The sequence below is a fragment of the Mauremys reevesii genome, linkage group 25 (assembly GCF_016161935.1).
Source record: "Mauremys reevesii isolate NIE-2019 linkage group 25, ASM1616193v1, whole genome shotgun sequence".
Taxonomy (NCBI): Eukaryota; Metazoa; Chordata; order Testudines; family Geoemydidae; genus Mauremys; species Mauremys reevesii.
Genome location: NC_052647.1, coordinates 17,660,586 through 17,685,282, shown reverse-complemented (window position 1 = coordinate 17,685,282; position 24,697 = coordinate 17,660,586). Strand labels below are relative to the sequence as shown.

General features: G+C 61.9%; 2 protein-coding genes across 4 annotated transcripts in view; both read left to right on the top strand.

The window, feature by feature from the left end:
- Nucleotides 1-7,636, top strand: part of CTDSP2 (CTD small phosphatase 2) — an 81,493-nt gene extending 73,857 nt beyond the window's left edge. For both annotated transcript variants that reach the window (XM_039514285.1, XM_039514284.1), the window contains exons 2-8: nt 879-1,027; nt 1,718-1,756; nt 2,894-2,995; nt 3,478-3,534; nt 4,062-4,154; nt 4,398-4,583; nt 4,741-7,636. In XM_039514285.1, coding sequence (XP_039370219.1) covers nt 879-1,027; nt 1,718-1,756; nt 2,894-2,995; nt 3,478-3,534; nt 4,062-4,154; nt 4,398-4,583; nt 4,741-4,866 — 752 coding nt within the window. In that variant the 3' untranslated portion in view covers nt 4,867-7,636. The remainder of the gene's footprint in view (nt 1-878; nt 1,028-1,717; nt 1,757-2,893; nt 2,996-3,477; nt 3,535-4,061; nt 4,155-4,397; nt 4,584-4,740) is intronic.
- Nucleotides 7,637-7,641: 5 nt separating this feature from the next.
- AVIL (advillin) lies at nt 7,642-23,880 on the top strand. 2 transcript variants are annotated; one of them, XM_039514272.1, is made up of 22 exons: nt 7,642-8,296; nt 9,436-9,745; nt 10,558-10,723; nt 11,608-11,703; nt 12,430-12,504; nt 13,151-13,347; nt 13,725-13,833; nt 14,182-14,292; nt 15,053-15,258; nt 15,742-15,820; nt 16,341-16,439; nt 16,644-16,797; nt 17,065-17,165; nt 18,009-18,146; nt 18,270-18,428; nt 19,047-19,226; nt 19,331-19,476; nt 19,550-19,694; nt 20,146-20,334; nt 21,685-21,753; nt 22,613-22,744; nt 23,306-23,880. In XM_039514272.1, exons 4-22 carry the CDS (start codon nt 11,638-11,640, stop codon nt 23,417-23,419), a joined length of 2,469 nt encoding a protein of 822 aa, XP_039370206.1. In that variant the 5' UTR covers nt 7,642-8,296; nt 9,436-9,745; nt 10,558-10,723; nt 11,608-11,637; the 3' UTR covers nt 23,420-23,880. The 2 variants fall into 2 exon arrangements, with proteins under 2 accessions (XP_039370206.1, XP_039370207.1); XM_039514273.1 differs by lacking the exon at nt 10,558-10,723.
- The last annotated feature ends 817 nt before the right edge of the window (nt 23,881-24,697 follow it).

Here is a 24,697-nt window from a genome sequence, read left to right as displayed (position 1 = left end):
TGATGGAAGGATGCAGTTTCCGGAGCGCGGCTCGGGGCTGCTCCGGAGGGTGGCCAGCCAACTGCAGGCTCCAGCCCTGCTCTGCCGCTCCTGCTAATCTGACCGCGCCGACTCCCACGGAGTGACTCCCGCTTTACGCCAGGTGCCCAAGAATGGCTGGATTTCCCTCGGGCTGCAGCATGTGTTGTCCCCAGCTCACCTCCCAGCCAGGCTCAGTGACCGTCGCCGGGCTAATGATCACGCTGGGGGGCTGTGACATGTGCCCCCAGGCTGGCCCCCCCACCATTGGCTCTGAAGCAGGGGCTGTTTATCTCACCCGTTGCACCAGCCTGCCGGCTCCCCCTCCTCCTGGGGGCTCCACCTCCCACTTCTGGTCCTCCAGCAGCTCCTGGACATGACTGTACCTCAAAGGTTCTGGGGACTTGCGGGTCTGCAGCGCCACCTTCTGGCTGCTACTCCACATCGCAGCCCTGGGTCCCTCCCAGTTTGGGGCTGGGGGGGTCGCAGCCTTCAGCGGCAGTGGGGAGGGACGCGTGGTGGTGGGTTAGCACGTGGATGGGTGAGGACCGTTGGGCTGAATCCACTCCATCCTTCAAGGAATTTTGCCCACAGTCCTTTGCTTGGATTTCTGCTATGGTTCGTTTTCCAGGGGCTCACTTGTCCCCTGCTCCCCCCCCAGTCCTGCCCTGCTGGGCCCATAGGCCTCACTGATTGCAGCCCTTGTGCTGAGCTAGTCGCCCAGACACGTTGCAGTGGACTGGATCTCTCCCGCCAGACCCTGCAGTACCGAGAGGCCGGTCTGTATCCCGCCTGGGGAGCCGGCTTTGTGCAGGTGACCATCCGGCTTACGCTTGGCTGTTTCTCTCTCCTCATTCCAGGCTTGGTGTCCAAGTCGTCTCCCAAGAAGCCTCGTGGCCGGAACATATTCAAGGCGCTTTTCTGTTGCCTCCGCACCCAGAATGTTGGTCAGTCGGGCTGCGGCGGGGAGCATGCACTGCACAAGGAGGAACCCAGCACCATCGCTAAGGTAAGGGGGCTGCAGGGCAGGGGGGGACTGGGGCTGGGCTACCGACCCGCTAGACACCGGTGTGTCTGACCCCACGTAGGACGTGCCTGTGTCTTAAGAACGAAGCTTGTTCGTCACAGATCACGGTAAACCAAAAAGCCAGAGAGTCTGGTTCTGTAGCCTTGCTGCAGCCGTGAATGGAAGGAACCCTCCTGCAAGCACAGCCCCCTAAAGTGACACCCATCTCCCCCAAAACTCAGAGCAGGTGTGTGTGCAGGTACCCACACCTGCTGTGATGGGAATGTTCCACCAGGTGGCAGCACTGGGGCCCTTCTCCATAAACAAGTCTCCATGTGCCACTGCATGAAGGTGTGTATGTGTGTGTGAGAGAGAGAAATACCTGCTGCAGTTTTGTCTCTGAGCCCTTCCCTGCTTGATCTGTCTTAATTCTCATGTTCTCTGGCTGACCCAGTGCTTGTGCTGATATTCATTAGCCTTTGATTATTTCTTTACTGATTTCTCTCCCCTTCTCTCAGATGAGAATTGTTGTAAGCACATGGCAGCAAATCGGAGGGGAGTTCTGTCCTGTCCCCGGATGGCTAGGGCTAAAGGGCGGGTTAATCCCCCAGCCCAGTCAGGGCCACACTGTCTCTCTGCTGCTGCCGGCTGTCACCCTAATACCTGCGTTTCTCCTCTTCTTTCCTGCTTTAGTCCGATCTGCTGCAGTGTCTTCAGTACCAGTTCTACCAGGTATGTGCTGAGCAGCCGCCGGGTATTTGTGTGGGTGGCTGAGATTCCCAGCTCCAATAATTGGAGATATACCAATCTCCTAGAACTGGAAGGGACCTCGAAAGGTCATCAAGTCCAGCCCCCTGCCTTCACTAGCAGGACCAATTTTTGCCCCAGATCCCTAAGTGGCCTCCTCAAGGATTGAACTCACAACCCTGGGTTTAGCAGGCCAATGCTCAAACCACTGAGCTATCCTTCCCAAGCAAATGCCCCTTCCTCTCCTACGGAAACAGGCCCTGATCCAAACCCCACAGTATCAGTGGGAGTCCTGTGGATTTTGCTTGGGTGTTGGCTCCAGCCCAGAGTGGAGAAGGTGGAGAAGCTTAAGACTGTAACATTCCCTTACTCCCCCTCGCTTCAAAGTTCCCCACTCATCCCTGAGCATTGTGGGATGGGGACCGCTCCTCCACTGGAGAAAAGGTAAAGGTCACCATCTTTTAGCGCCACCATCTCGTTGCCAGAGGGTGTTGTGAAGGCCAGAAGCGTAATTCAAAAGAGAATGAGATAAGTTCCGGGAGGAGAGGTCCATCAATGGCTATTAGCCAAGATAGGGATACAACCCCATGCTCTGGGTGTCCCTAGCCTCTGACAGGGGATGTATCACTTGATAATTTCCCTGTTCTGTTCACTCCCTCTGCAACATCTGGCACCAGCCCCTGTGAGAAGACAGGATCCTGGGCTAGCTGGGCCATTGGTCAGACCCAGTATGGCCATTCTTATGTGCCACAGTCCGTGCAGCTTTGGCACGAGGTCTCTCCCCAGTCCCTGGCCGCTCCCAGTGGGAATTCAGGATGGTCCCGATGGCAGATGTGTAGATCAAGGAGGCTAGTAATTCTGTAGGGTGCTCAGGGTCATGGGGAGGGTATCGCCCAGATATCTGGATGGGATGTTTAGAGTCTCCCTGCTGGTCCCCAGTGAAATTCTCTCCAGTGTCAGGACATGGACGGACACCCCAACTCGGTGTGAGATGGGGGAGCTGCTGGAGATGAGGAGCCTTCTCTCTTTGGGGAGGGCAACTCAGCCTGTGAAGTGCATATGAGCCAGGGCCAGGGCTGCTCCCCGAATCCCTCTGACAGCTGGGCGGGTATCTGCTTGCAGATTCCCGGGACGTGCCTGCTCCCCGAGGTGACTCAGTGGGACCAGGGCAGGATCTGCGTGGTGATCGACCTGGATGAGACGCTGGTGCACAGCTCCTTTAAGGTGACCCCACGTGCTTGCTCAGGGGGTAGGGTGGAGGGGTGGTGCAGGGAGGCTGCTGGTGGGAAGAGACGGGGTGGGGGCAGGAACAGGCGGATCTGGCTCTCAGGAGCTGGGTTCTGAGCCACCGCTGGCCATGGAAAATACTTAATCCCAGATCCTGTGAATGCCCCATAAATGGGTGACGCATCGGGGGCGCCGAGGGCTGGAAACGAGGCATGAGATGTTCTGGGAGGGGCTGGGGCAGCCGTGGAGGGATCTGCTGTGTCCCGTTGGCTGGAGGGTTTGGAGCGGGTCCTACGCGCAATGCTCCTCCCCCGCCAAAGCAAAATTCTCTGACACCATCTCCCCCAGAGCAGAGCCAGATGCGTGCAGAGACACCGCGGCACGCGTGCTCTGTCTGGTTTCCCATTGCCCCTGGGGAGCTGGGGAACCCCCTCTGCTGCTCTTGTGCTAACAGACCCCTTGATTCCTTCCCCCCTCAGCCAATCAACAATGCTGACTTCATAGTGCCTGTGGAGATAGAGGGGACCTTGCACCAGGTAGGCGAGTCCCTCTGATGGGGTGGGTGGCGCTGTGACCGGGATCTGTTCCAGGAGCGGGGCCCGTCCCAGGCTGGACGCGAGGAGGCCCGGTTCCCTGGAGCCGCGGAGGATCTGCAGAGGCCGTCGCCTGGTTCAAGTAATCCAGGATAGGCTGTTACCAGGCAGCACGGCCTATTCTTGATTACTTGTTTCAGGAGGCGGCTGCTGGCGCCGGAGGAAGATGGACTCGCCGGGGCTGGGTTCGGCGCCGGGCGTGGCGGGGGAAGGGGAAGGGTGACGGGACCCGGGTTGAAGCCCCCACGCTGGCTGCAGCGATGAGCATGGGGCAGCCCCTCCGGCTGGTTCCCAAGGGGCAGCTTTGGGCAGGCGGCGCTAGGCACCAGGCTCCATCTGCTTGAGCATAAGCCCCAGGCCAATGCTGGGGACCCTCCCCGCTCACTTGCCAGCATCGCCCCCCCGGGGGCTGTGTTCCCCTCACCCCGGAGTCTCTCCTGCCCCCTGCTGATGGCCCCTCTCCTCCTTAGGTCTATGTGCTCAAGAGACCCTTCGTGGATGAATTCCTGAGGCGGATGGGGGAGCTGTTTGAGTGTGTCCTCTTCACTGCCAGCCTGGCCAAGGTAAGGGAAACCTGGGGTGGGGGGGGTGTTCCCCATGCTGCTAGCCTGCTCCGGGCAGAGGGGACGCGGTTGGGAGAGGTTCTCTGTGCTGCTGGCCTGGCCATGGCGGGAGGGGGGAGATCTCCTCAGCAAGCCGAGCCGCTCCTGCTAGCCCTGGCGCTGGGCTGCGGGGAACCGAGCCGCTCCCGCCACGTGCCGGCGGAGCCCGCTCTCAGCAACGCGCCGCTCTCTTGCTCTTGCCAGTACGCCGACCCGGTGACGGACCTTCTGGACAAGTGCGGCGTGTTCCGTGCGCGGCTCTTCCGGGAGTCCTGCGTCTTCCACCAGGGCTGCTACGTCAAAGACCTCAGCCGCCTGGGCCGGGACCTGCACAAAACGCTCATCCTGGACAACTCGCCGGCCTCCTACATCTTCCACCCGGAGAACGCGGTGAGCCCCCCCCATCCCCGGGCCACGGCTGAGCTCCTGGGGGTGGGAAGCGGAGCAGAGACAAGCCGTGCCCCTTCGAGGACCTGGGCCCAGCCTGCCTTCACTGCTCTGTGCAGCTCCTGCTGACCCCTCCCCTCCCGTCCTTGCCCCCCTGCAGGTGCCTGTCCAGTCCTGGTTTGATGACATGGCGGACACAGAGCTGCTCAACCTCATCCCCATCTTCGAAGAGCTGAGCGAAGCTGAGGACGTTTATACCAGCCTCGGCCAGCTGCGGGCGCCATAGAGCTTCCAGCGCCCTGGCGGCCCATTTCTGCAGGGGACTTTCACTCAGTGCCTTCGCTAGCAGCCGGGAGGAGGTGGTCGGGCCCCAGTGGCAGTGCCAGAGCCCTCGCCTCTCGGACCGGGGCGCAGGACGGGATGTTGGATTGCAGAGCGGGGAAATCTCTGTAGCCCCGGTCACGGGTCTGAGCCCATCCCCTGGTAGCCCTGGGGTCTCTGCACTGCGGGGTGCAGGGCTCCCCACACTCCGACTCGCAAACGGGGCTCTGCTTCCCACCCCGCTTGCCTCCCTGACACACAGCGCCTGCGGATTCCGCACGGGGGGCCTGGCTGGGTGACTCCTGCCATGGGGGGTGGGGAGGGTTGTGCATCCCAATGCCTCCCCTCTCCCCCTACATGCAACCGCCTGAACAGCCAGCCAGCCTCCCGGCAGGACGGCACTCCAGCGCTCCAAGGGCACACGCCAGCTGCCCCCGGCCCCTGGAGGCGTTGCACATGGCGGGGCAGCTGCTGCGGCACCTTTGCTGTGGCTTTCTCCGAATCCTAGTCCCACTGCCGGTGCCTGGGGCTGGGCCAGAGCCCTGCCTTTGCCGTCCCCACCTCCCAGTCTCGTCCTCCCATGTGGAGCCACTGATCCCATTCCCTGTAACCCTCTCCTCCAGGATGCACCTGCTGAGGAGCTGGAGCCAGGCCTGTCTGGGGTCAGCATCCCACTCCCCAGTTCCTCCCCGCCCCAGTGAGGCCCAGGGTGACTCATATCCTGAGGGAGCCTCTCCATCCTCTCTTGTCCCTTAGCCTGCTGGGTCTCCAGCCCAACCAGATTCCTCCTCCCTGGCCTGGATCCCAGCCTCGGGCCAGCGTTGCTCTGAAGGATGTTCCTGGAGCAGCCCCGTTGCCCAGTGGAGCCGAGATCCTTGCCTCATACCAATTGCCGCTCGGCTCCAAAGGACGGGGAGATGCTGAGAGCGGCCCAGCCAGAGGTTGCCGAGTTGACGGGTAACTTTAAACCAAAGCCACGCTCCACCTCCCTAGCTGGATTAGCCCAAAGCAGGGGCCGGGGGGAGCACCTTTGAGCTGCAGGGAGAGGGTCCCATTGGCCTCGCGCTGCTACAGTCCAAAGCCGCGTCCTCCATCTCGGGGACCAGGCCCACCGCCCTGCCTTAACTGCTGCCCTCCATCCGGGGCATGGGGCCCCCGGAACCAAGCTGCATCCTCCTCCTCCACCAGACTGCGTGGGCAAAGACTGTAACGTCCCCTCCGTGGGGTGCCGAAGGGGTCGGGAGCCACATATTCAGTGCGAGAAGCCCCCCACTGAAGTCCCCGTGGGGTGACGTCTTCAGCTTCAACAGCTCCTGCAGGTGGTCTCAGGAAACGCCCCCTGGAGCTGAGCCCTTGGGCGATACGAGACTTTGGCACCAGCCTCCACTCCACCGTCCACCCCCAGCTCAGCTTGACTTCCCCAGACCAGCCTGGCGAGGCAGGGCCCTTCCTCTGCCCTCCGGCTCTCGGATCTCCCAGCATTCCACCAAGGTGGTGCCACAACACAACCCTGCAAGGCCCGGAGGCATCTGCCGGGGCTGGAGTTTGTGGCATGTCAGAGCCGTGGCCACCCCGACGAGTGGTGGCTGCTCCAGCCACCTCTGCCACTCCGGCATCGGCAGCCGCCCCTCTCCATCTCGGTGCCTTCCCCTCCCTGCTGCACCTTCCGCTTTGGCCTTTCCAAAGAGAACCAGCTCTTCGTCCAAGCCAAATGTCCACCGGGTTGCAGGCAGTATCCCCGCTCCTGGGGGGTGAGCCCCGAGGGGGCTCTCGGGAGGGTTGGGGCCTGGCGCACAGTCCCTCCGGACTGGCAGCAGGACGGACTCTGCTGGGCTGTTACACCGTCAAATGCCATTAGGCCGCAGGCCGGTCCCTGCTGTGCCGGGGGCACCCCCGTCTGGGCCTGGCCCCCGTGTCTGACCCACTTCACTTCCGTGAGCCAGATCCGGAGGCAGCTGTGCCCCATGGCCAGCTCGGGCTGGCAGCTTTGTGGGTCACTGCCAAGCCCCAGACTCGAGCGGGGGCACCATGGGACCAAAACTGTGAGACCCGTGCCTGGCCGGGCCCTGGGGCAGGCCGCCCCCCTTTCTGACCTCGGGGGGTGCTGTTCTCAGGCCCAGCTAGGAAGGGCCGGGACCTGTCCGAGTGACTCAGAAGGAGCAGGGCCGCCAGCCTAGGCTGGGGGTCGGAGGAGCCGGGTGCAGTGTGTGGGGCGAATGGAAACCTCCCCCCCCCCCCCCCGCAGGTCTCCTCTGCCCCTCAGTGACCGGATCCTTACAGGGGAGATGTTAGTGTGTGCTGGGAGCGGGGACTCCAGCTGTGCAGGGGGAGCCCGGCAGGGAGCAGTGGAGCACCAGGACTGATGGGTGGCGGGGGGGGGGGCACCCCAGCTTATACTAAATACAGGTTTCCTCTCCCCCCTCGAATTCCCTCCCCCCTTGGGAACGCAACTCGAGCTTCTCAGGACCCTTCCTCCCCAGCCTCTGATGTGGCTTGAAATGCCCCTTCTAGGGTGTGAAATTGGTCCCCTTGTTTGCTTCCCCTCCCCCCAGGTGGGGGAACCATCTCACTCCTATCTCGGGGTTACCGCATCTGACCTGTTCTTCCTCCCGCCCCAGCCCCACCCCTGCACATACCTGGGGGACCTCCCCCAGCATCCAGTCCAGCCCCACTCCTGTCAACGGCCTCTGGTGAGTTACCCCGCAATGCGCGTGGCCGTGGGAAATCCCCACCCCCCTGAGGATGGGGGAGTGTAGCTGCAGGTGCTTGGGCAGGTCTCATGCCTCCGACACCCCAACTGGCAGCAGGTGAGCCCCAAAATGCAGCCTGGCCGGGGCCTCGGAGCTGGGCGTCCCCAGGCCGCCTCCAGCATTCACATGCTCACCTGAGCTCACTGATTTGCCTTTCACGTGGGGCCATGTCCCCCTAAACCCCACGGCTCTGCTCGGCCCCTCCCCATTGCAATCGGGGGGGGTGCCCCCATCTCCCACGGTGGGGGTCTGTGCACTCAGCGTAAGGCCCTGGGGTGCCCCCTCTCCCCCCCAAGGGCGTAAAGACTTCGGTTGCTTTGGTGACACGGTCACTTCCTTTTGTTTGTTACATTTTTCTTATTCAAAAGAAAAAAAAACTTGAAGCCGGCGCCGCTGTCTCGGTCTCTTTCTATTTTTGGAATCTTTGTATTAACTGCGATTAAAGCCAGGAAAGGAAAGTGACTTGGGCTGGTTATTGGCGCTGCTCGGGACTCCCTGCCGCAGCCGGGAAGGGCCTGGCCTTTTCCTGCTAATTGTCTCACCGTGCCCCCTACAGGCTCAACCCAAGACTGACGGCCCAGTGAGCTGGGTGCTGCATAGACGGATTGACCCCACCAAGAAGAGCTTAGGCCCAGATCCTGAAAGGTATTTAGGCTCCTTGCTTCCATAGGATTCAGGCCCTGCCATCTAAATACAAGGCAGATGAGGGGAAACCGAGGCACGGAAGGGGGACGTGACTTGCCAAAGGTCAGCAGCGGAGCCAGGATTAGAACCCAGGGCTTGGGTGGGGGGGTCTACGCTCTAGGCAATGCTACCCCGGCTGGCCAGGATGCTGGCAGAAGTCCTGAAAGTGGCGTATTGGTGTGGAGGAAGATACGGGCCTGGGCAGAGCGTCCCTCCCTGCTCTGTGGGCTCATGGCTGGCGAAGCCGGGCGGGGAGGATGATGCTGGATCTGCGCCCTCAAGGCAGTGGGGCAGGCGGTGATGCTCTGTCCCTTTGCTGGGTCAGCGGCTTCTGCTTTTCCAGAGTCGTCCCTGCCCCGGCGGCCGCTAGGTTAATAGGATCCGCAGCGTGAGCCTGGGAGCTCACCCCGCGGGATGCTAATTTCCCGAAGGCTGCTGAGCTGGTGCATTAGCTCCTGGTTCATGGCCATGTGCCTCTCCCCCGCCCCCCTTGCAGAAAGGGGGCAGCTCTGTGCAGGGAGCAGAGCAGAGAAGTGGCCCCACGGCTTGGGGCCAACGCCGTTAACCTCCTGGTATGGGGGTGGCAGGAGCTGCTCCGGCTCTGGGAATGGCCACGCACGGGCCAGGACCCTCAATAACCTACAGCTGCCGGCCTGGTCTGCCCAGAAGATGCTTGACTGTCACCAGCCAGAGTCCGGATGTTTGGCGCTGGGGTGGGCCCTACACGCCAGCTGCCCCTTCACAGGGGGGCAGGAGGGGCTGTGGGGTGTGTCCAAGCCCTCCAGCAAGGGGAGGATGGAGACACCCTGGGGGGGCCCCCTTTCCTGGGCCGGGCCCCTTTATTAGTTGCTTATCTTGCTGCTGCTATTCCACCTCTCCTGGCAGCCCCCCCCCCCATCTCTGGTGCCCCCTCACTGCAGGGTAAGAGCTGCCCCCTTCAGGGCTCGGCTCCACCCCCCCAACCCTCCATCTCTGGTGCCCCCTCACTGCAGGGTAAGAGCTGCCCCCTTCAGGGCTCGGCTCCTCCCCCCCCCCCCCCAGTCTCCTGCCTCAGTTCCGTGCGGTTAATTTCTCCCCCTCCCCTTTGAATTATTAATCAGCCCGAGCACTTAAGAAAAATCGATGGGCAGAGGGCGTGGAAGGAGGCGAGCCAGGCGGTGCTGCCCTTAGCATCCCTGCCCCCCGCCGGGCTTTGACCAGGAACAAATAGCTGCTTTCCCTCTGCTTTGCCTATGTCGAGCGTGCGCCCGGGCCAGCGCTCACTGGCCAGGGTCGCCCAAAGGTGGTTGAGATGCAAACTTAGGCAAATACAAGGCCTGGGTCCGGGCGCACCGGGTGACTGGGGCTCGTGCCAGCAGCTGCCCTGGGGTCTCGTCAACAGCCGCCTGCAGAGGACAGCAGCGAATTCAGGTGAGTCCCGGCCTGACTTTGGGGTGGTTGAAGACCTAGATCAGCGTCCTTAGGGACCACTCCTGCCTTGGGCTGGGTGAGGGAGAGGGGCTGGCTGAGCTGGCCCCGGATCTGTGGGGCTCAGGGCAGAGGGTTATAGCTGGGGCTCAGAGAAGTAACTTGAAGTCCTCCCCCCCTCAATTCCTGTTGGGCTCCTGGTGCATAATGCCACCATGTGGCTGTTTAATGAGAGAACTGGCGAGGGCCGTTGGCAGCGACTTGGGCAGGGAAGGAGCAGAGGAAATTATTGAATCAAGGTGGATCTAACCGGGGTGGTGGGAAGAGATCCCAGCTGAGACAGGATCCGAGAGCATCCATCACTTGCTCCCTAGGCAGGAGGAACTGGTGCCAACCAAGGGTTGGATCGGGGAATGTCTTGCCAGGTTCCTCAGTACTGGGTTAGCTGGTGCCACGGGGGGAGGGGAAATCCAGCCCTGGCGTTTCCCCCCCAGGGGCTCAGCAGACGCCTGCCCTGCGGCTAAAGTAGGGGCCTGAGATCGGGCAATGGTAGGAAAGGGGAACAAAACAGTGTGAACGGCTTCTGCCAACGCAGCCGGCCCAGCCCCGAAACCAGCACATTCCTGGCTAATCAAACCCAGCTGATGGCGTCTCACCGAGCCGACGCTCTCCTAGCGCTGCGGCTGGGCCGGCTCCCTGGGTCAGGTTACACCATCTGGCTTCAATGACTGAAAACTGGGGGAGACGTGGGGGGGTGGGGGCGGTTATGGTTTGGGCTGCCGTGAACCAGGCCCCTCTAACCCGTTCTCCTCCAGAGCCTGCAGTCAGGGCGTGTCCCTCCCTGCAGTGCAACGGGCAGCGTGGATAGAGCAGGGCCCACGCCCCGTCTGTGCCCGGGCCAGCGTGCTGGGTAGCTGGCCCCACCCCAGTGCCGGGCAGGCAGGGAGCACCCCGTGGGCAGGAGAGATCCCTGCGGTGTTCGTAAGTATCCGCAGGGTGCCCTTGGGTCTGCGTCGGGGAAGCCACTGACCCCGGTGAAGCCAGAGGCGCCCAGCCCAGCCAGGGCGATGGTGCTGCCCCAGGATCTAGGGCATGGAGAATGGAGCCAGCGCTTAGAAAACCTGCTCTCTGCTGGGCTCCATCCCCGGCGGTGCAGGGAGGGCGGGAGAGGCTGCCGTGCAGTGTGAATGCGCAGCTCGGCCTGACTCCGTTTGGGGTGGCATGAGAACCAGCTGGGTGGGGCCCACATGCCCTAACAGCTTCCATCTGCTGTGGGGGGGGGCCTGGAAAGGAGAATTCCTCCTTAAAGGGGCCATGGAGTCTCCCAAACCCCTGGCTGGCCTGACTCAGGGAGAGGTGGGGGAGCTCTGGCTCCAAGGGAAAGCCCCAAATACCAGACACCAGCCTTTAGTAGCACAGAGGGGAGCCCCTGAGACGTGGGGCGGGGCAGATCCCCACGTGGGTGTGGGCAGAGGGGGGAGCTTCTCCCTGGGCGTTGGCTGCTGATTCACCCTGCATGCATCACCCCCGAGGAACATCCACCTCTCCTGGGACCCAGGCAGCCCCTGCATCCAGGATCCGGGCTGGCCCTGGGATGTGTGTGTTGGGGGGCGGGGGGTCTCATACGGATGGTGCACCTGGTTGAGCTGCTTGGGTTCCATCTCGTGCCATTTGCGGGATCCTCTACCCCACATCCCCTCGCTTGACCCCTTTAATCCCGCCCCCCAAGCAAGCAGCTTCTGGGCAAAGCTTTTACAGAAGCTTTTTACACCCCTGCCTGGCTCAGCTGGGACGTGTGCGGCTGCTCTCAGGCAGGCGTGGGGCTGGCCTTGGCTCCGGGCTGACTGTCTCCTCCTGCCCAGCAGCTCCCCGGCGAGTCCCCGGCGCAGGGCGCGATGGCTCTGAGCAGCGCTTTCAAGGCAGTTAACAACATGCCCGGCGTCATCGTCTGGAGGGTCGAGGTAAGCGGGGACTGGGATCCCCTTGGAGCTCCCAAGCCGGGTCTGGCCTGGTAACGAGGGCTTGGCTGGGAGACCTCCAGGGTGCAGCAGAAAGGAGTCTGGGCAGTGGGCTAGCGAGTGCTTCCAGTGGGCCACTTGTCTTTTCCCACGGCCCTTTCATGGGGGCTGGGCTGGGGTGTGGTGCCCTGGCCTCATTCCAACTCTAGCCCTTTAAACTGTGTGTCCCTAAAGTCCCCAGTGTCCAGGCGGGCCTCTTCACTTCCTGTCCCAAATGATGGGGTAGCATTGCTGGCACAGCTGCCCGGTGCCGCCCCAGGGGTGGCTGCCTCTGGTGCTCATGTGGGGTACTCCCATAAACAGCTGCCACGCCCCTCCCCAGAGGTGGCTGCATTCCAGAGGTGGATGTGGGGTACTTCCATAAACAGCTGCCACGCCCCTCCCCAGAGGTGGCTGCATTCCAGAGGTGGATGTGGGGTACTTCCATAAACAGCTGCCATGCCCCTCCCCAGAGGTGGCTACATTCCAGTGGTGGACGTGGGGTACTTCCATAAACAGCTGCCACGCCCTTCCCCAGAGGTGGCTGCATTCCAGTGGTGGACATGCAGGACTTCCATAAACGGTTGGGTGCGGGGGACGCTCTGGGAGGGGGGCTGTTGTGTGCCCCATGGCTGATGCCAGGACAAGGGGAGGCTGCTCTGGTCTCAATGCACTTCTGCCTCCCCCCAGAAAATGGACCTTGTGCAGGTGCCGCCGAAATCCCAAGGCAGTTTCTATGAGGGCGACTGCTACATCCTCCTCTCGGTGAGTGCCCCCAGGGCTGCAGCAATCCCTGCTGGGGGGAGGGTCATTAACCCCCCCAGGCGGCCGAACGGCTGGGACTCGCTCTGGGCACCGGCAGTAGAATTGTGGCGCTGGGAGTGAAGCATCCGGGTGTCACGCCCCAGGGCCCCTCGCTCTGCTTTAACCCTGATGTGTGTGGGGGACACAAGCAGCTCGGGGAGGCTGATCTCTTCCATTTCCTCCCTCCGCCCCCTCCCCTCCGCCTTGGAAGAGCTGCAGGGTGTGTGTGTGTGTGTGTGTGTGTGGTGTAAGCACCAATGAAAGACAAAAGCAACAGCAATAGGTTTAAGCCTGACAAAAGGAAATGCTCTGTGCGATGTCCTGTTAGCCTGTGGGACTCCCTGCCACATGATTTGGAGGCAATCGTTCTGGTTAGGATTAGCGGTGGGAGTGAGGATACAGCAAGGGGGGCTTGTCTGTTTCGGCTTCCGGGCAGGCCCTGACAAACCGATCCCTGGTTGTAGCGGGGGCAGGGTGTCAGGACGAAATTCCCTCCCTCCCCCAGGCAGTGGAGTGGGGGGGCATCTGCCGGCTGGGATCCGGGAGCACCTGGTCTGCTCCGCGGGGAAGACGCAGGGTCACTTCTTGGGCTCTGTCCCTGCTGCAGACCCGGCGCTCGGGCAGCGTCCTGGCCTACGACATCCATTACTGGGTCGGGCAGAGCTCCTCGCGGGATGAGCAGGGCTGCGCGGCCATCTACACCACCCAGCTGGACGACTACCTGGGCGGGAGCCCTGTGCAGCACCGGGAGGTGCAGGGCCACGAGTCGGACCTCTTCAGAGGCTACTTCAAGCAGGGCATCATGTGAGTAGGAGGCCGAGGGACCCCGGTCCCGGTGGGCCTGGCCCACCGACCCTCCCGCTTGGAGTGAGATCCTGTCCCTCCAGGGCTCCGGCTGCCCACTGCACCCACACGTCCGGGGCGCGTGTGGCCTGCAGGCCGTCCCCACCCAGGCCCCACACGGGGACGTCCGGGGCGTGTGTGGCCTGCAGGCCGTCCCCACCCAGCCCCCACGCGGGCACGTCAGCCTGCAAGCATTGCAAGGAGCTGTGGCTGCAGCACCTTTTGGGGCTGGCGGTGACGGGGCCGTGCTTGCTGGGGTGAGGTCCTGGTGCCCCCCCTGTGTGTGTCTCCCCTTCCCCGCTGTGGGTGCTCACCCTTCCCCCGCCCCTCTCCCCCAGCTACAAGAAGGGCGGCGTGGCCTCGGGGATGACACACGTGGAGACCAACGTCTACAACGTCCGGCGCCTGCTGCACGTCAAGGGGAGACGGAACGTCACGGCCACCGAGGTGAGCCTGGGCTCCGGCACCTGAGCCGGCCAGCGCGGCCTCCACCTCTCGACCCTGGCCTGGGCCACCGCCTGCCCTATCCCTTCTCCCCTGCGTCCCCGGCCCCCGATTCCCTGGGGCCAGCGTAGCCACTGCCTTCCTGGCGCAGCCAACGCTCTACCCGCCCCATGCCCCCGCTGCCTTCCCACCCTGGTGCTGGCACAGCCCCTGCCTCCCGATTCCCCCAGAGTGGTGGCTGCCCCACTGCCCACGTCAGTGCCACTAGGGCCACTGCCGCTCGGTCCTCCTGCCTCCCCCGGTGCCAGCCTGCTCACGGCCTCCTCTCCGTTCCCCCGCCCCCGGGCGCAGGTGGAGATGAGCTGGGACAGTTTCAACCTGGGGGACGTGTTCCTGCTGGACCTGGGGAAGGTCATTATTCAGTGGAACGGCCCCGAGAGCAACACCAGGGAGCGGCTGAAGGTAGGAACCTCGCTGGATCTGCCCCACCCCGCCCGGGGTTCTGGTTACTCCTTCCGCTGTAGGGAAGAGAAGTTTGGAGCATTCCGCTCCCCCTGGATCTGGATCTGAACCAGCCCCCTGGAGGGGACGGCCCCGTATCCCACCCCCTGGCCCTACTGGGCTGGATCGGAACCAGCCCCCTGGAGGGAAAAGGCCCCATATCCCACCCCCGGCCCTACTGGGCTGGATCGGAACCAGCCATCCCACCCCCTGGCCCTACTGGGCTGGATCAGAACCAGCCCCCTGGAGGGGAAAGGCCCCGTATCCCACCCCCTGGCCCTACTGGGCTGGATCGGAACCAGCCCCCTGGAGGAAAAGGCCCCATATCCCACCCCCGGCCCTACTGGGCTGGATCGGAACCAGCCCCCTGGAGGGGAAAGGCCCCATATCCCACCCCCTGGCCCTACTGGACTGGATCGGAACCAGCCCCCTGGAGGGGAAAGGCCCCATATCCCACCCCCGGCCCTACTGGGCTGGATGGGAACCAGCGCCCTGGAGGTGGGTGCGCTCTGTCCGACACCCTGGAAGGGCATTTGGCAAGCGCTGGTTCCTCTCCACAGACCAGGTGAGTGTGCAGGGTGCCGGGGCTGGTCTGTGTTTGTGATCAGTCCGTGATCTGCCCTTCGCCTGGCCCCACAGGCTCTCGGGCGGGAGTGATCTGGTGCCTTCGCCCAGCACGCCACAGGGAGCCGATGATTGTTCTCTTTGGGGTCTCGTCTAGGCCATGCTCCTGGCCAAAGACATCCGCGACCGGGAGCGCGGGGGGCGGGCGGAGATCAGGGTGGTGGACGGCGACCGGGAGGGAGCCAGCCCGGAGCTGACAACGGCGCTGCAGAGCGTGCTCGGGGACAGGCCGCGGAAGATCAAACCCAGCACCCCGGACGAGGTGGTGGACCAGCAGCAGAAGGCCTCCGTCCTGCTCTATCGGTAAGCGGGGAGGAGGGTGCACTGCAAAGCAGCAGGTAGTGGCGGGGGGGCGCATCAGACAGGGGCTTCCCCATCTCGCTAGCTCCAGAGCGTTTGCCTGGCCTCACTGCCCAGCCCTCGCTAATCCGCAGCTCCCACGCAGGCTTAGATTGAGCCAAGCGCAACGGAGCCGGCTGGGTTTTGTTCCTCGGGGATCTTCCTCCAGGGACGCCCCCCCTCCCCCCCATCGCTCCCAGCGCGGCTGGCGAATTCACAAACCAAGCCGGTCTCCTGGTGGCGCCTGGATTTGCTGCAGCATCGTTGGGATGGGCCCTGCCGGCCCCGTGCCCGAGAGACCCGTAGAAAGGGGAGCGGGTGGAAACTCTCCCAGAGCCCAGGGAACATTCCCATCGGATTTCCCTGGTGTCTGCTCCCCTCCTGGGCCCAGAACCCCCCACATCCCCGGCTCCCAGGGGAATAAATCCACCCCTCTCCTTTCTCTAGTGTCTCGGACTCCGGAGGGAAAATGCAGGTGCTGGAAGAGGCCGCGAGGCCGCTGGTGCAGGAGCTGTTGAACCATGACGTGAGTGAAAGATGGGGGCTCCTGGGGCATCGTCGGGACTTTCACCACGTACTGTTTAAAACCCACCTCTGTGCCCTGGGGCCCTGCTCCTGTCACTCCACTTCACCCAGAGCCCCACCTCTGCCTGCCCGGCTCTGCCCTGGGCCCCCAGCCATCTAGAGTCCTCTTTGCAGGATGGGGCTAACTCCCAGACCGAGGGAACAGATTATCCCACATCTGCCGGCTTCTTGCGCCTTCCTTTGCCGCGCCTGGCGCTGGCTGAGACAGGAGATGGGGCTGGACGGACGTCAAGGCTGATCCACTCTGGCAACTCCTCCTATGTCCCCTTCCATCCGGGGCTGGACGGAGCGCTGGGGTGTGGTCCGGGAAGCCCCCCGAACCGGCGCGTGGTGCCAGATTGGGTCCCCTGTGCCCCATTTTAAGCCCCAACCCCCTTCCACGCCACACAGGGCAAGACAGGGGAGCATGGCATGGGGCCTAATCAGCACCCCAGGGAGTGGTTTAACCTTTTCCTCCCCAGGACTGCTACATCCTGGATCACGCCGGGACCAAGATCTACGTCTGGAAGGGGAAGGGGGCTACCAAGGCAGAGAGGCAAACGGCCATGGCCAAAGCTCTGGTAGGACCCAGGTTGGGGAGGGGGGGTCTCGCTAACCGCGATGCACGTGCGGGGAGGGGGAGGAGCCGATATAGACCGGGGAGGAGTTGGGGGCCCGGAGTGAAAGCAGGATCCTGACTCCCCGCCGCCAGAGGGTGGGGGCCCCTGGCTTGGCAGCCGGGTCGCACCACTGACCGGGCTCCTGGCCGCTTTCCGCCCCGGCAGGAGTTCATCCACCTGAAGGGCTACCCCTGCGGCACCAACGTGGAGACGGTGAACGACGGAGCTGAATCCGCCATGTTCAAGCAGCTGTTTCAGACGTGGACCGTCCGGGACCAGACGGTGGGGCTGGGGAAAGCCTACGGCGCTGGCAAAATAGGTGAGGAAAAGCCTCCTCGCTCCCGGAGCCCGCGCCGAGCACGGCTGCCTCCCCCCGAGCCTGCAGGGCGCAGCTGCCGATCTGGCTGCAGGGAGCCGAGGGGCACATGGCTGCTGCCCCCTACCCCCCCACGCCGAGGTCTTCCCCAGGGTGCCGGGATACAGCGTATAGGGTCCACGCTGACTGCTGCGGCCCTGACGCCCGCATCCGCTGCCTCCCTCCCTCCTGCTAGGCTGCCGACCAAACCCCGATGCTCTTTCTCTGCAGCCAAAGTCAGCCAGGAGAAGTTTGATGCCACGCTGCTGCACGCCCGGCCCGAGCTGGCCGCCCAGGAGCGGATGGTGGATAACGGGGAAGGGAAGGTGGAGGTAGGAGCTGCGAGCCGCCCTCGGGGCACTGAAGCCGAATGCTCTGCCCTTTCCCTGGCAGGGCAGGTGTCTCTCTAGCCCCCTGCCCTGCTGAGACCCGGGCCCCTCCACTCGCTGGGGTGCGGCCTGGGGCCCTGGCGGCCGTCGCAATGCCCAAGCTGGCAAGCCACAGGGGAGTCCAGCGCCTGCGAGCGGCTTGGGAATCCTTAGTCGTCGGGCCCGGCTGCACACGGAGTGGCTCGCGGCGTCTCCAGGCTGGGCCGTCCATCCCTGCTCGGTGCTGATCAATGACCTTCTGAATGACCCCACGCAGGGGTGTGCCCAGGAATAAAACTTTGGCCGCTTTTGGAGGGGCACTTTCTGTGCCCTCCCCCCGCCCGCGGCTGGAAGAGCCGGTTCTCCCTGCTGCAGTCCCAGGGCCAAAGGGGCTGCCCTCTCCCGCCCTCGCCGGGCTGGAGGAGTTCGCTCTCTGTGCCCTGGCCCGGGAGGAGAGCTGTGCCCCCACTGACTGGGGAGGGCCCCTGCTTGCTCCCCCCTTGCGCATGCTCCTGCCCCAAAGAGGGTCCCACGTCTGCCCGATTTCCCACGGCCCCCTTCCCCTTCCCAGCTTTGTGCAGGGAATGGGTGGGGTGCGGCCTCCCCATTGGACTGATGCTACAGTCAGCAGATGACCCAAAGCTCCTTATGCTGTGGGACAACAGCTTGAGTCTGGGGGGGGGGGACCTGCTTTTAACGGCCCCGTTACGAAGACCGCCCTCGTCACGGGGTCAGCGCGGACCGACCCGCCGCCTGAAGAGCCCAGCGCTAGGATTCACGCGCTGCTGTCACGTCCGTTCGCTCTAGGTCTGGAGGATTGAGAATCTGGAGCTGGCGCCGGTGGAATCCCAGTGGCACGGCTTCTTCTACGGCGGAGACTGTTACCTGGTGCTATACACCTATGGCGTGAGCCGCCAGTCCCGCTACATCCTGTACATCTGGCAGGTAGGCGGAACCCGGCGCCCCGTCTCCCCTTCCCGGCGCGCCGCGCTGGGGCGTTGCCTCGGCCGCGGGAGCAGACGCTCCTCCGGGCCGCCGGGCTGAGCTGGCTCCTCTGTGCGTGCCCAGGGTCGGCACGCCACGCCGGACGAGCTGGCCGCCTCCGCGTACCAGGCGGTGGAAGTGGACCGGCAGTTGGACGGGGAGCCGGTGCAGGTGCGCGTGACCATGGGCAAGGAGCCGCGCCACTTCCTGGCCATCTTCAGAGGGAAGCTGGTCATCTTCGAGGTACGGCCGCGCCGGCGGGAGCAGGGTGAAGGGGAGGCTGGGGCCAGGAGACGCTGGGCTGGATTTTCCAGTCACCGGAGCAGCTGCTGTTTCAATTAGAGGCTGCTACCAAGATCAAGGCCCCTTTGCTCCAGGGACTGCACGAACACAGAGCTGGAGGCAGCCCCTACCCTGCAAAGCACCATCTACAACAAACAAGGGGTGGGAGGGGAAACTGAGGCACGAAGCAGGGGGAAGGGACTTGCCCGTGGTCACGCAGTAGATCAGTGGCAGAACTGGGAATGGAACCCAGGTGTGTTCCACACTGCCTCAGCGACAGGGCCCAGACTCTTGTTGCTGGAGTGAGGTAGAAGCTGACCGGCCTGGAGCCATAACTCTCCTGTGCAGGGGCTGGATTGTTTCACTAATGAGTGTTTCCCCATTCCCAGCTGTTGTATCCTCCCTCCAAACCCTCTGCAGCATGAGGTTCCCCCGTTAGCTCTCTCCTTCCCCAGCACAGACCCTACCCGTGCCTGCCCTAACCCAACTGGGACCACTAGGCCCCGCTCTCGCTCCTAGGGCGCCGTTGGGGTTCGTTCTCAGGCACCAGGGCTCGGCCCCCCACCCCCTTCTCTCTAGGGTGGGACATCCAGGAAAAGCAGCAACGAACCGGAACCGCCCGTGAGGCTCTTCCAGATCCACGGAACCGACCAGTCCAACACCAAAGCTGTGGAAGTCCCGGCGTTCGCCTCGTCGCTCAACTCCAATGACGTCTTCCTGCTCCGGACCCAGACCGAGCACTACCTGTGGTACGGCAAGGTAAGGGGCGGCCTGGCGCCGGCCGGGCAGCCAGCGGGAAGCGAACCCCCCCGCGAGCGTTCCTCCCCCGTCGCCGTGTGCCAGCTTCTCTCCTTGCCCGCCAGGGCTCCAGCGGGGACGAGCGGGAAATGGCGAAGCAGCTGGCTGCAACCATCTGTGACGGCACCCAGGAAACCGTGGCCGAGGGGCAGGAGCCAGCAGCGTTCTGGGAAGTGCTGGGAGGCAAAGCCCCTTACGCCAGCGACAAAAGGTACCAGGGCACAGAGAGGGTCGTACTGACGGTCTCAGCCAGGGAGGGTTGCTGAAGGAGCTGTGTGTTGCAGGCTCCAGCAGGAGGTCCCAGATCACCCGCCCCGGCTCTTTGAATGCTCCAACAAGACCGGACGCTTCATAGTGACAGAAGTGACCGACTTCGGCCAGGATGACCTGAGCGAAAGCGACGTCATGCTGCTCGACACGTGGGACCAGGTGCGCTGGGAGAGCAAAAGCCACCGGCTTCCGTTTGCCCAGCCCCAAACAGGAGCTCCTGTTGGCCGGAAAATCCCTGGGACTTGGGTTTTCCAGGGGGCTTTTTAATTAAAGACACGTCAGCTGTCCCAATGTGAGAGCTGCCCAGAAGTGGGATAGCAGAGGGGTTGGCTACAGGCCGGGGAGGGGGGGTCCTGGTAGAACTGTCTGTCTGGAGCACTTGGAGCTGGACTAGCAGGGGGACTGGGGGTCAGGATTGAGGGGCATTGGTAGAGTTGGGAGGAACCCAGGACTGGACGATGCACCAATCCCAGCTGAGGTTCTTTGGCCTCTATTAGGCAGGAGGTCAACCAGGTTATTACAACCGGCCCTTCTGGCCTTAAGCTCCGGCTCCAGTCCCGTTCCTGGCTAATTTGCGTTCCACTGACCAGTGAGACTTTTCCCCTTGCAGGTCTTCTTGTGGCTCGGGACGGACGCTAACGCCACGGAGAAAGAGGCAGCGCTGGCCACTGCTCAGGAATATCTCCGCACCCATCCCAGCGGGAGGGACACTGACACGCCCATCTTGGTGGTCAAGCAGGGCTTTGAGCCCCCCAACTTCACCGGGTGGTTCGTAGCCTGGGACCCACACAAATGGAGCGTGAGTATGAACTAGGTGGAAGGCTGGCGGGAGGCTCCAGCCAGGAGACGGGGCAGAGTTTCTCATGCTCATCTGCTGCTCTGGATGAGAGTGCACAGTCCAGAGGCACCTGCCTCTCCTCTCTGCTAACCCAGGGCCTGGCCTTGAGCAGATGGGGAAAGTAAACTGAGCCTGAGACTAGCAGGGCCCAGTGAGGGCTTTTTGGTTGCTGATAAGGAGCCAACGGGGGAGATTGTTGAAGGCACCCAGGGGAGTCAGCTGCCCAGTATCCACTGCCTTTCCCCGGAGGCTGGAGGCCTGGCTGATCTCCACACTCAAGTCTCCAGTTTCTTCTCTCCTCTCCCTGGGATGGGAACAATGGAGACTGTAAAGAGGGGAGGAGAAAGTCACCACACAAGGAATAAGGCTGGGCCAGAGGAGTGATCAGGTCACTCATTTCCAGCAGCCTGGAGCGCTTGGTCAACTGAGTGTGAACAAACATGCGTTTGAATAGGGCTAAATGTAACTATCTAGGAACAAGGAAGGGAGGCCATCCCTCCGGTGTGGGGGACTCTAGCCTGGGGAGCATGACGGCCAAGCAGCTGACCATGACCTCCCCGTGTGATCCTGGGCTGCACAAGCAGGTGAATCTCGAGTAGGAGGAGAGAAGTTATTTTGTCTCCGTATCTGGCACTGGTGCGACCGCTGCTGGAACCCTGTGTCCTGTTCTGGTGCCCACAATTCAAGAAGGATGTTGATAAATTGGAGATGGGGCAGAGAACCACCATGCGACTGATTAAAGGATTAGAAACCTGCCTTATAGTGATAGACTCAAAGAGCGTCTGTAAGTACCTACGTGGTGAACAAATATTTAACCACAGGCTCTTCGCTCTAGCAGAGGAAGGTAGAACACGATCCACTGGCTGGAAGTTGAAGCTAGACGTGTTCAGACAGGAAATAAGGCGTAAACTTTTAATGGTGAGAGTAATTAACCAGCGGAACCATTTCCCCAGGGTCATGGTGGAGTCTCCTTCACTGACGGTTTTTAAATCAAGCTTGGCCGTTTTTCTGAATGATCTGCTCTAGGAATTATTTTGGGGCACTTCTCCGGCCTGTTACAGGTCAGACTAGATGATCACAATGGTCCCTTCTGGCTTTGGAGACTTGCTGACAAGGGATTCACTCAAGCTGCTCTCTCCTCCGCTAGTTGCATTCCCAGGTTGACCGCAGGAGTTCGCAGTTCCGGTACGGTAACAGCTGGGCAGTCGGGCACCTCCCCGTGAACAGGGCAAGACTCCCCCCACCCTGTTGTTGCTATAACCGTGGCTAATGGGTGAGCTGTGGGGTTCTCAGCTTTCTGTGTCCTTCCAGGAAGGGAAGACTTACGAGCAGCTGAAGGAGGAGCTGGGAGATGCTTGTGCCGTTGTCAGGATCACAGCGGTGAGTTGTGTTTGTGGCGCGCGGGTGGGGAGGCAGCCGGAACTGGGTGGGATTCATCTCAGGTGGCCAAAGATAGGGATGACTTCGAGGAAGCAAACTGACCCCACGTCTCCCCCTGCTGCAGAACATAGGGTGGGACATGTCCCCTCCTGCCAGGTTAGCGGGTGTCTAGTCCTCTGGGGAGTCACATAGAGACTCCGCACGCTGCTACTCCCCTGCCTGGTGTCTCCTTGCCCCACTGTGCCCATACTTACAGCGAGGTCGCGGGCAAACTCTCCTACGTGCCCTGACCACGTCCACTGGGTCTTTCTTGCCTGTCTCATGCAAGACCTTGGGCTGGGCAGCCACCCGCCGGCCTAAAGCGCCTGCCGCTCCCATTAATCTCCTCAAAACTGCTACCAGTCAGCCCCTAAGCGCCTAGACAAACTGCTGGGCCCAGGCAGAGAGCTGAAGCGACAACCCACTACGTTTACCCAGCACCTTCCAGCTAGAGAGAGCCCAAAGCACACTGCAAATGGCACCCGTAGGAATGCTCTCCCCTGCCAGAGAAATGCAGCCACCTCTGGGGTAGAACACACCAGCGGTTTGAGTGCATAGCAAAACGAGCCCATTTCTGGGTACAGGTGACGTGGGATCTTGTAGCTACGTAAAACTGTAAGGGGACCTGCAGGGAGGCTGAATGCAATTGAAGGGATCCCAGCAAGAACAGCTGGACCCCGGGGCTCTTTCATGCAGCCACTTAACTGAGTTAGGACCAAAGTCTCAGCAGAGAGGGGCTCCGAGCTAGGGAACCTGCCTCTCCTGAGCTAGCGAACCTGACATGCTCTGGGGTGTTCCTCCTTCCACCCGCACTGCGTAGGATTTGAACGGGACGGCTCTCTCTCCCAGCCCTGGGGCCCAGAGTGCTGGCATGGCTCAGTTCTACCCTCTAGAAGTGCTAACCAACCAGATGGAGGAACTGCCTGGAGACGTAGACCCTGCCAAGAAAGAGGTGAGCTTTGGGGACCAGGCGCTTGGGCTCAGATCCTGCAGGGATTTAGCCTCCCCAACTCCCACTGATTTCAACAGGCATCTAAACCCCTTCTGGGAATCCGGGCCTGGCTCGCTGATGTGGAAGGTTTTTTAAAACCTTCCCTCCCACCAGCAGCCCCCTAGAGGAGCTGAGGGTTTACTGGAGAGGCCTAGCGGGGGAAGAGCGAGTACCCACTGCACTGGCTCTTGCTACCTCCTGGGACTGGGCTGTTCCAGCCAGGTTGTTGGGCTTCCATTGAGCCAATGAACTTGTCTCCTCTTAGTAACTGTCTAGGCTGCAGCCTCGGCTTCCCTGGGTACTGTAATCAGAGGGAGCTTTTGTGGGCTGCCAGGCATCTCGACAGAGCCACTCAGCTTTCCGCTCCCGGTGGCTGAGTCCCAGCCCAGCACCCCCTTGGCTCTACGGAAAAGCAGCCCAGCCTCCTTTCCTACCTAGCTACGGCCCCTCAGGTTCCAAAATTACCTTCCCGTGACCACTGCACCCCACCCCTGCTAACCTGCCCGGCCTTTTCTCTGCCAGAATTACCTCTCCGAAAGTGACTTTGTGGCTGTGTTTGGAATCGGGAGGGAGGAATTTGCTGCTCTTCCCAGCTGGAAGCAAATCAACATGAAGAAGGAAAAAGGGCTCTTCTAATGATGAGAACGGCGCACCCAGCCAACAGGTGGAGAACATCCAGAGCCCCACATCATAGGGGTGGGCTCTGGCTTACCAGGGCTATGCTACACCTGGGAGCGATGCAGTAAGGGACAGGAGGGGGCGGGGGGCAGTTTTTACTCTTGCAAGTGTATTCGATCAGCTGATAGTTTAGCTTTTTATACCCATTTACGGTCATTTCCTTTGCGGCTGCGCAGCCAGGCATGCGGGCTGCATTTCAGCTTCACCTGGCCGGCCAAGCGCAGGAGGCTGGAAAACAAAATACTACGTACCACTAGCTCCGGCTTCCAGACATCAGCAATTGTCTCAAACCTTTAGTGCTGGTGGCAGGACAACTGTACCTGCCGGCATCTCCTCTCCGGAGGAGCACCTCACGCAGGTGATGCTAGTTTGCAAACAGTAGAAGGTCCAGTTCTAGCACATCTTCTGCCTGTAGCCTCCCCGCCTGGGTCACTTTTTAAAAATAAAGATGTATCATGTGAACTAGATGTGGTGCCTTAATGCTTACTACCAAGCAAGCTGGGTGGACAAATCTGTGGGTGAGCGATACCCAGCAGCGCTGCGGCTGGCACTTAATGCCCTAGTGCCCGGGCGGGTTTCTCCTAGGACCTGCCAAGAAGTTCTTTACCCCCATTTCTTCAGTCTTGCCTCTGTCCACATTGAGTCTTAAACACACTCAAGACCCACAAATCCCAGCCTACTGCTACACCTCAGCAGCCAGGCATGTAACTGAGTCACCAAGCTACAAGCTCCCCCAAGGCTGTGAAGTGTCACAGCTGCAGCCGGTAACAGATCAGGCTTCCCCTTGATTGGATGCAGCAGTGTCTCAAAATGCACCCTCCTGCACAGCAGCTCTGTCTCCAGGGGAGTGGCTCATGCTGTAGCAGAGACACACCTGGCCAGAGATCTATTACAGGCTGAAACAATTTCCTCCAGGCAAAAATCATGGCCCTTTTATCACAGGTTGGAGCCAGCTGAAGAGGAAGGTGGCAGTCCTGCATACAGGCCAAATACTCACTACTGTTTGGGCTGGGATCAAAGTGGAAGCGTCTCCAGCTGGCTAGCCAAGCACTGGAGCCTTCTTCCTAGTGGGCAGCATACATGGCCCCGGTCCGCTGCACCTGCTGAAGAAACAGCTTGTGCCCCTTGAGACATCACTCAGTTCCCTGGCAGGATCGTGTGCGCCCAGGGGCAGGAACTGTTCTTCGGGTGGGTCTAAGCAACATCAGGCAACAGCCCTGCCACACTGCTAGCTGG